The sequence below is a fragment of the Benincasa hispida genome, chromosome 3 (assembly GCF_009727055.1).
Source record: "Benincasa hispida cultivar B227 chromosome 3, ASM972705v1, whole genome shotgun sequence".
In the NCBI taxonomy this organism is placed as follows: domain Eukaryota; kingdom Viridiplantae; phylum Streptophyta; class Magnoliopsida; order Cucurbitales; family Cucurbitaceae; genus Benincasa; species Benincasa hispida.
The window spans coordinates 44329787-44340865 of NC_052351.1; the positions used below are offsets into that span (position 1 = coordinate 44329787).

General features: G+C 28.2%; 1 protein-coding gene across 1 annotated transcript; it reads right to left on the bottom strand.

Annotated features, from left to right (window-relative positions):
- Positions 1 to 408: 408 nt before the first annotated feature.
- On the bottom strand, positions 409 to 7306 carry LOC120072923 (protein NRT1/ PTR FAMILY 5.6-like). The gene is made up of 5 exons (XM_039025461.1): positions 6959 to 7306; positions 5505 to 5722; positions 3314 to 3867; positions 2285 to 2714; positions 409 to 1048 (listed from the first exon to the last, which is right to left on the bottom strand). Exons 1-5 carry the CDS (start codon positions 7134 to 7136, stop codon positions 602 to 604), a joined length of 1827 nt encoding a protein of 608 aa, XP_038881389.1. The 5' UTR covers positions 7137 to 7306; the 3' UTR covers positions 409 to 601.
- Positions 7307 to 11079: the final 3773 nt, after the last annotated feature.

Consider the following 11079-nt stretch of genomic DNA (forward strand, 5'->3'; position numbering starts at 1 on the left):
CAAATTGCCTCTAAATAGTGGCATTTGATGGGTTTGAAAGACACATATTGGTAATCAATCCAAAAAATTGGAGGAAGTGGAGAAATTCATTCTTTGTTATTTATTTATTTTATTATATATTATTATTGCTCCTCAAATTCACAACATTTAGAAAAAATTTTCCTTTGTTTTTTTTCGTTTGGAGTTAAAAGGTAAGAATTGAATCATCAACATATAAAATAATAATTAAATTGAAATAACTATTTCCTTAATCTTTTTACAACTTTTTTTTTTTTTTGTTCAACATATTTTATGACGACTTAATATTCAAACTAAACACCTTTCTATTTATATCGCATGTAATTTGAAAATAAAAATAATAGAAACCTTTGTGAACCTAATCTACAAAGTTACACAAAATATAATCTGTAAAGGATGAAAACATAATCTATTTTCATAATCAAGTCTACATAGATGATAGATGATGATTGGCTCTCATATTACTAATAAAAATGGTTACACATATTTAGATAAGCAAGTTCATTTTTGTTAAATACATAATTACCATGTTACCCCTCAAAACCATAAACTAAGATGTCCATTAATTTCCCCCAATTAGTGACTAAACCACAGAGTCCCCATTATCACGCGCTTCACCTTCGTAGCAATCGGCGACAGCCACGCGCCGCTGCACGTTCTTGTAAGAGTAGCGGCGAGCAATGAAGACATAGACGCAGAGATTGGCGGCGGAGACGGCGGCCAAGAGCCAGTAGAACTTGTCGAGGCGGCTAGTGTTGAGGTTCTTGCCGAACCAGCTGGTATTACCGGTCCGGCAGGTAATTTTGTCGACCACCGTAATGAGAAAGCTGCTGAGAAAACTTCCGGCGCCTATTACGCTAAGGTAAAATGCGATGCCGAGGCTTCTCATAGAATCGGGAACTTGATCGTAAAAGTATTCTTGGAGGCCGACGATGGTGAAGCCGTCGCCGAATCCGATGATTAGAAATTGTGGAGCTAACCAGAATACCGACATTGTTTGGGACCCTGTTTTTGGATTTTCGGCCACCACCTGGTTCAACAAATTAGTTAAAATATTGCAATTGTTACGATTTTTTTGTTTAATTATTTCAAATTTGGTTCTCACTATGTCTAATAATTACTCCTCATTCTTTTAATAGTTCTCTCTAAATTATGACACCCTCTAAAACATTAATTTCATAAGATCAAATACTTGTACGATATTTTTAAAGTCGATCTGATTTTTTCTTTATGTTGAGTTTAACAATATAAAATATAATTGAGTTAGGTTTACGTTAATAATATAATGAACTAATTTCAAAATAATTTTAAGAGTTTTGTAGCATAATCTCTTATGTTGGACACAAAATTAAAATTTAAAATTTATTATAGCTTTTAAAAATTACGAGACTTCAATACAACTTAATAATTCAAATTAAAGACTTTTTTTAAGAACAAATAACTAGACACTATTTGATAGAATGAGGTTTATCTCATGTTTTTTAAATTAAATACCTGTTTGAATTTTATGGGATCTACACCTTATTAAGTCATTGAATGACAAAAAAACTTAAGCTAATATATAGATCAAACTAAGTGGAAATCAATGTTATAAATTGAAGCTTATAAAGCACTAGTTTCACCTATGAGGTTCTTTGTTTTGTTTTCTTTTCTAATCATGTTTAGAAAATCTTTGTCTAGTTTTGATTATTTTTTAAAATGAACCTTGATTTTTGGTTTTTGAAATGTTGATTAAGTCAACTATTATATGAAGAAAAAATGCGATTAAATTTATGTCAACATGTCAACATTTTCACAAATATTTTTATATGTTTATGGATTTGACAACAATATAAGGATGATTTGATGGGAAAATAATTGATAAAAACATAATAAAAAAAAATAACAAAATGTGTAATATATTTTAACTTATTTTAAAAGTGCAAAATGTTTATTTACCAAGTTAAAAGTAATTTTATAAACTTTGTAATTTATATAATCTTATAAAATTCCACTCGTATTGATATTCCCAACACATTTGAGACATAATATTTTGATCAAAACCTTAGAGAAAGATAAAAATTATTGTAGGAAAATTATGAGAAAACGAATATTATTTTTTTAAATCAAGAAAAAAATTTAAGGATTATAAAACAAGACATTTTGTTTTGTTTTTAATTTTCAAAATCTAGTTAAATTTTGAAAACATCCCAGTAAAAAAAATAACAAAAACTAATATTTAATCTTAATTAAAAAAAAAATGAAATGATTATGAAATTGAGAGTACCTTTAGTCTCTTGTTCTCAACCAAGGCTGCAATGATCATTGTAGCAATGACGAAGAGCATTCCAATGCCAATTCTTTGAAGGATATTTATGCCTCTCTCGTTGCCGGTGGTTCGTCGGAGCATAGGCACCAACACCTTATCATAAATGGTGATAGACACGATCATTCCGATGGCGGCCAGACAGAAAATGGTGGTCGGCGGGAGAATCAAGCCGTCGCCGATCTTCCTGTTCAAATTGGCGGCTTGCTTTATGAAGAAAGTAGAGGTTTGGGCTATGGTGACTCCGAACGGCAGAGTGGATAACCAAATGGGTATCATGTTCAATATTAGCTTCATTTCTTCCACCTTCGTCACCGTCGTTAGCCGCCATGGACTTTGCTTCTCCACCGGAGCTCCGTTGTCTTCGTAAACCGCCGCCTTGTCTAGAAATCTAATAACCCAGACAACAATTTTTATTATTTCCCAATATTTAAGATTTTTTTTTTCTTTTTTACTAATGTTTCTTAAAAGATGTTTTCAATTTAAAATTTTCATTGCTTTACGATAAGTATAATTTTATAATTTTTTTTTTTTTAAGTTGAAAGTTCGATTATCTATCGCCTATTTGTTGTACTAATTCAAAAAAAATTTATGTCATTGAAGTATGTTAATATATATTCAATTTTACTAAATTTTGAGCAAAATTTGAGTGCTAATTCGGTTACACCCGTTTTTGCACTAGTCTTTGTCTCTTCGTCCAACTTTTTTATTTTTATTTTTGCTTTTTGTTTTGTTTTTGTTTTTTTTTTTTTTTTTGGTTAATTTTTCAATTCTTTCCAATTTCTTTTTATCTTTTCGTGTATTTTTGGAAAAAAAAAAAGTTATTTTTCATTAACTCGTTTGACAATATAAATTTATTTTCAATTAATCAATTGAAAATTGTAGGTTTAAAATAACAATGAGAGAAATATACATAACCTAAATTTGGAATAAATAGGACGTTGGGCGCAAAATCTAAAGTTTTATATATTGTTGGTTTTTATTGCTTACTTGAGTTTTTGGGTGTGGCACAAGAACCTTCCATGTGCATTATTTGCCGTCTTAGAAAATTCATGCAACAAAGAAGGACTGGAAGGGTGTGGAAGCTTTCTCTTTCGAATCGCCGCCACAAGAACCTGTAACAATGGTGTCAAAGGGCTTCCTGACGGTTGTCGATAACGATAAAATGGACGACCGATGATGAAAATAATGACAGAAATTGCCATCACTGCCGTGAGAATTACATCTGCAACTCCCCAGCCAACATGATCTTGTATGTAAACAATGATGGTTACACCAAACAAGAGGCCAGAGCAGAGACCGAAATTCCACCAATTAAAGTAAGACATTTTTTTCTTCCGTTCTTCGGAGTGATCATCGTCGAATTGGTCGGCTCCAAAACTCTCAAGAGATGGCTTGTGGCCACCGGTTCCTATAGAAATTAAATAAATAGCGAGGAAGAAGATGATCTCATGGATCTTTCTTGGTTCTGGACACACATTATCATTACTTTCACATGCTTTGAAACTTGGAACAATTGCGGACATGGTCAAGAGAATCAAACCCTGGGTCAAGAAACCAAACATCAAGTTTCATTATTTAAACTCCATTTCGTAATTATTTGATTTTGTAATTGTTCATTTTTTATTAATTATTTTCAGAAATCAAATTAAAATTTAAAAATAACAAGAGTTTTAAAAAACATATTTTTATTTTTAAAATTTAATTAAACATTTAATTAATTATTATAAGAAGTATAAAAACTATACTCAGAAAAATTTGAAAGAAACAAATATAAATTTCAAGACAAAAAACTATAAACAAAAGATTTCATTAAATTAAACTTGATATTTATGTTGGGAGAAAATAGTTTTTGAATGCTTATTTGGTTGTATCTCTTTTAACTTCTCATAATCTTTTGTTATTAATATTTTCATTCTTAACTCAAACAAAATATAATATGATATACAGTTTAACCAATTGAATTATGATTAAAATAGTCATTATTGTTATAATTATTGTTGTCCTAGAACAAATTTAAAAGTTTAAACTATATATATATGACTTTTGACTACAATTATATAATGGTGTATTTATAATATATTCTCTTTTCAAATATAATTTTTATTTATACACCAAAGACTTATTAATGTAGTTTATTTTAATTTAATGGCCCAAAACTATTATTTTTAATTAAATGCAATGGATATGAAAAGTAGACCAAATTAAAAAGTCAGCTCCCACTCACTGGCATATGTATGCATTATTTAAATGACACTGCAATTATGGAATAGCATCTTTGTTTAGTTCAACAATAAAATCTATTCCTTTTCTTTTCTTAAAAAAGAAAAACAATAAATCTCTTCCCTCTTATTTGAGGATATACATATTTTAATCTATTATATTATATACGAAAATTTTCATTAAAAAAAATAATATTTTAACCAAACATATATGGATCGAAAAGTATATTTTGACCAATGAAACTACGACGAATTTGGTTAAAAGCATCAAACATGAATGAAAACAAACTACAATATAAAGTTGAGTAAAATTAAAAACAAAACATCCAAAACTCCAAGTTATAGATCGAAAAGTATATTTTGACCAATGGAACTATAGTATTCGTCGAAAACCATGACTTAAAAATTGAGTTGTACATGATTTAAAATCAATTTTGGGTCATAAACTTTTATAAAAGTAATATTTTATTCCATGTAATAATTTAATCTTTATATACATTCAAACTTGTAACAATTTAGTTTCAATATTTTTAAATTTGTAACAATTTAGTTTCTCTACTTTCAAATTTATCTCAATTTTAGTTACTATTATGAAAAATCTCATCAAAATGAATTGTCGATTTTGATTTTGTAACAATCTAAGCTTTATAAACTTAACCCTTAATTAATTTATCAATATAATATACGAAATTTTATTAAATAATGTTAATAGTATTGCTTACTATAGAGATAAAATCAATACAAAGTGTATAGTAAGTGGACAATTAATACATTAAAATTTAAGATTGATTAAATTGTTATAAATTTAAAAATATATAAACTAAGTTGTTATTTTCAACGAAAATTGATGGATAAAAAGGTAGGGTTTAACCCAATTTTTTGTAAAAGTAAACAAAAATTAAATTTACAGAAGAAACAAAGTAATAAAATGAGGTATAGAAGGAAAAAGAAAATCTAACCAAAACGTAGAGAATAGAAGATAGGAGAACGGTGGTGTAGCGGCCGAAGTAAGCATCGGCGAGAAAACCGCCGAGGAGAGGCATCAAAGTGGTGACGCCCGTCCAGTAATTAACGCTTCTCGCCGCCGTCTTCAGCTCTTCATGAAGCACTTTCGTTAGGTAAATAATCAAACTTGTCGCGATCCCAAAATAACTCAGCCTCTCACCGAACTCAATCGCTGCATTTTTCCAGTTCAATTTTTTTTAATAACTATTTATCATATAATTTATTTTTCTTAATTATTTTAAATCCTAAAATTACTGAAAATATTTTCTAGCAAATTATCGTGACTTTCATTATTAAACGGTTAGATAATGATATTTTATTATATTCGTAAATAAATTAACTCATTTTAAAAATTGTTTTTAATAAATAATAATTCTTCCACTGCTTACAAAGAAAGATATGTGGAAGTGGTGGGAGTGGGACTAGCTTGAGAGTGATCAATTGAGTTGTCTTACAAAAAGATATCTTTTATTGACCATTATCTTAAACAACATATGCTGTCTTTCCCCTTGTTCTTCTTTTCTTTTTTTTACTCTTTTTTGAGGTTTTGTTCCAATAGTTAAAAAACTTTATTTAATTTGGTTTCCCTAATTTTTATAAATATCTATTTAAAATTTGGGAAACTATTTATTTTCTAAAACTAAATATAAGATTTTTAAATGAGTAGATTATTAAAAATCAACAAATTAGTATTTTTTTTTTTGTTTTTTAAATAATAAAAATAGCAATTAAAACAAATTCAGATTAAATAAAATTATTCCTACACGTAGTTTGGGGAGAGATTATTTTGTATTTTTTTCTATTACATTTGTATTTACTTCTTTGTTTCTAAGTCAAAATAAACATAATTCAATTAGAAAAAAAAATCTTTTTCTTTCCATCATTTTAAACAAAATTTAGATTTTGAATATTGTATATGATAAAGAAAGCATTGAAATAATACCAAAAATCTAAGTTAACTCACTCTTATTTTGATAGCTAGTTTAACTTTTATATAAAATACGTACATCGACCAAAAGATCTAAGATTCGAGTTTCTAGCTAAAGAAAACGCTAACTCTTCAATACTTCAACATCTTTTTTAATTATTTCAATCTCTTTTCATCATTTAAAGTAAAATTTGAGTGAAAGAACACTTTAAAGTCTTTAAAGTATAAGTAAAGATGAGAGTGAAAAAAATTCATTTTTCTATATATGAAGAGGACAATAATCTCTTTTACAGTCTAATTAGTAAAAATATCTTGTTGTTGGCCATTAAGAAAGGACAATTTTTTCAAAATAAAATAAAACACATGTCAAAAATTTAGTGATAGATAATACGACAACGGAGACGATAGAAAAGTAAAGTTGAGGGAAAAAAAAGGTAACAAGTACAGAATAAAAGGGGATGATTAATAATATTCCCTTACCGATGATGAAGAGAGAGGCTTTCCAAGCACCAGTAGAAGCTCTAAGAGGAACTCTCCCTTTGTAATCAACTGAAGAATCAGCAACCCATTTTTCATCATCGCCGCGGCCACCGTGGCCGCTGCCGCCGCCATTAACTTGTGATCTATGCAACTCTTCCTCCTCCAACCTTTTCATCATCTCTTTTAAAGTTCCAAAATCAAACTTTTCAAGTGAATAACTTGGATATGGACAACAACCCAAAATCTTGGATTTTAGTTGCTTCACTTTCCACTCTTTATATAGCCCAAGATGTTGCCCTCAAAACACTTTAATTTTTGACCCTCTATGGTAAAAAGGGTAAATGAAAGGCTTAAATGAACCAAGAATTTTTCTTTTTGGCTTCTTCTTCCTTCTTTTTCTTTGGTGTGTGTAGGTGGTTAGAATGGGGATAGCTGTCCATGTCAATTTCTATGGTGGGAAATTTGGAAAAAAAGATTAGAAAATAACAAAAGAGTATATTTGTGTACTCTCACTAATTAAAGTGCAGTGTTTAATTATATTCCTACTATTCCACCATACAATGAATTTAATTCAATTTCAAGGGGAAAAAATTATACTCAACCCTTTAATTGGTTTTAATTTAATTCTTTTCTTTTAAACATGGTGGGTACCCATTTGATTGGGAAAGAAATTAGTTTAGTACATATGTACTTAAAATATTTAATTAGAGATCAAATTAAGACTAAGAACCAAATTGTTGATATAACTTCAAATATTTTCAAGAAGTCTTTCCATAGTTTTTATATTGATAAAAAAAACAATTCATCAACATTTTAGTTTTATTTGAAATTCTGTCGCTTTTAAAATAATTGTCGGTAGATGTGCTTCTAGAAAAATGAGCGGTTGATAATTTTAATTTTAAATTAGACAAAATTTTGGTAAATTGATACTAAATTAGTGTAATTTAATTATGTAATTATTTGAAAAAATATATGATTTGAATTGCACCATTTTTATTTAATTAAAAAAATTATGAAATATTTTTTAAAAATAATTGTTATAAGAATTTAAACCAATTAAAATTTGGAATACATGTGAGAAAAATAATTAATAAAATGAAAATTTGAGATGAATAAGGGAAGGTGCCAAATTTTTAGAAAAGCAAAAATCTAAAAAGCTCCATTTAATGATTTTTGTACGTTAGAACAATTTTTAAACTGATTTTGGGTAGATTAATTAAGATTCTCCTATAAACAACTTTTCAGGATTTCAAAAGCAATTCCAAACAGACAGTCAAATGTGTTTCAAAAAAGAAGAATGATGTCTTCTCGGTTGTATCTTTTGAAATTTAGTTAAAAGTTTATAAACAAAATTCGGAAGAATCGAAAAGTTGTTAGAGACAATACTTTTTCTAAAATGTATTAAAAACATATTTTTTTAAGAAAAAAGGTTAATTCTCTAGAGAATATTGGGTTTGTTTGGATATTACTCTCATGCATGATCCATTATTAATTGATTTGGACATAATCAAAGACAAAATTTAAGGTCATAATATATAAAGATAACTGGTCGTTGAAAAGTCAAGGTGGAGTAGACATTCTGTTCAAAATAAAAATATTAATGAAAACATAATTTAATTAATTTGGTACATAATTCAATCAATAATTAGGACAAACATGATCTTCTTTATTCTGATTAATTTGGATATAAAAAAAATACAACTATAGAAAAGAGACTCTCTTTGAATAAAAAAAAATGTAGTTCATTTTATTACATTAAATTATATATTTTTTATTTTCTTAATCCTTCGAAACATATTTATAATATTTCATTAGGATGTTGATAACATTTTAGTTTTAAAAAATAAAATAAAACCTTGCTCTTGAATTTGATAGAATTTATCCATTTTTAGTTTCATCGAATTGGATAAGTGTTAGTACTATTTATTTCAAATTTGAAGTTCTGAGATTTGTACATCTTTTAATCGGCTTTCATATGTGGAATGGTAAAAAAAAAAAATATATGATCTACTTGAAAAAACGGAGGACACAACAAATAAAACAGAATGGCTGAATTGACTCATGGGGATGGTCTTCCAACCACAAAGTCGAAGACTAAAATCTATTCATATTCAATAAATTATAAATATAGTACTCGAGTTTACAAGATTTTCTTCAGGAAAAAAATTATAAAGTTGTAGAGAAAACAATACTTTTATAAAAAAAAAAAAAAATCAAGATTTTTCAATAGTCTATTCAAATTTAACTTATCCAACTCTATTTTGGTTGAAATCGGTGAATTTAGAGAAGCTTTAATCTAATATTAGTCTTTTAAAATTGGTAATAAATACGATATAATTGAAAGGTAAACATGAGTGCATCTTTAGATTACATCATCTTTATACATCTAACTAAATTGTCTGATCATATTTTGTCATGTCACAAACTCTTCTTATGTGAGTGGAACAAAATGCATAAAGATGAAGGTATCATATTGTTCATACTCGCTTAAGTCTAAAGATTTATTTGGTAAAATGGAAAGACTATGATATAAATTACCAATTTTAGAAATTAAAATTGAATTTTCCATTTTATTTTCTACATTTTCTTTATTGTTCTAACTTTCAAACATACATATGTGTCTGGTACTTGCTTTTCTTCCTCAATTTTTAGAATGATCTAATTTAAAAGATAATAAAGAAATAGTTAACAAATATTAATTTTAAATTTTGGACGTGTTTCTTCTTGAAAAAAACATTTTAAAATTTTAATTAAATTATAAATTTAGGTTTTGAACTTTGGGTTTAATTTGTGTCATATTTGTCTTTAGGCTTTTAAAATTTTTTAATTAGTTAGTGAGATATTGAATTTTTCAAAATTCACAGATTTACCAGATAAACAAAAATAAAAAGTTAGAATTCTACTGACATAAAATTGAAATTTATATCTAATTATTAAAAAAAAAATTTAAAAATTTTAAATTATACACTCAAATTTTAGAGATTAAACTTATAGTTTAATTTTTATTTCTCAAAAAGAACATATATAACTTATTATGGTGAAATTTCTAGTATATTATTCAAAATGTATATTACAAAGTATATGAGATGGGTAAACATACACAAAGTAAAGATATGGAATATTCTAAATTAACCTAAATTAAGGAGTATAATCTGCTAATTTACAAAGTAAGATATGTATGTATGGTAACACCCTCTCTCAAACTAAAGGTGGTAAAGTAGAGATCAACTTGAGTTTATGAAGCAACTGGGTGAAAGGTGTAGGTGACAACACTTTGCTGAAGATATCAGTAAATTGCTCTGCAGTAGAGATGGACTGTAGGAGGAGAGTGTTGTTCAAGAGATGGTGACGAGCGAAGTGACAGTAATTTTCAATGTATTTGGTGCATTGATGGAATACATCATTATGAGAAATCTGGATAGCATTATAATTGTCATAATGAAGTAGAGTAGCAGCCTATTGAGAAATACTCATAACAGCAAGGAGCCAGCGAAGCTATAGTAACTCAAAAATAGCATCAGCGAGAGCACGGTATTCAGATTATGTGTTGGATCTTACATCACCAAGAGATGAGAGAATCTCCTAAATAAAAGCAATAACCTTTCGTGGAACGTTGATCAGTGGGTTCACCAGCCCAATCAGCATTAGAGTAGCCAGATATTATTAAAGATGATTGAGAAGAAAATTGAAGTCTATGGCCAAGAGTACCTTTGACATTTCAGAGAATGCAAAGAACAGCAATAAAATGTTTAGACCTAGGAGCGGCCATTAATTAACTAACAATAAACAACATATGTAATATCTAGACGAGTCACAAGTAAGGTAAATGAGACTGCCAACCAGTTGTTGATAAAGAGTGGCATCTTCAAGAGGAACACCGTCAAATAAAGTCAAACGGACTCTAGTGGTGTTGATGATGTGGTCGAGTCAGTAATGTCAGACCGAGCTAAGAGATCATAAGTGCATTTAGCTTGAAACAAGTAGTAACCATCAAAGCAGAATGAGACCTCAAGGCCAAAGAATTAATTGAGTAGTCCTAAGTCTTTCATCCCAAAGTGGTTCACTGAATAGCTTTGTATGTCAGATAAGTCTAAGAATGATCACCTATAATGATCATATCA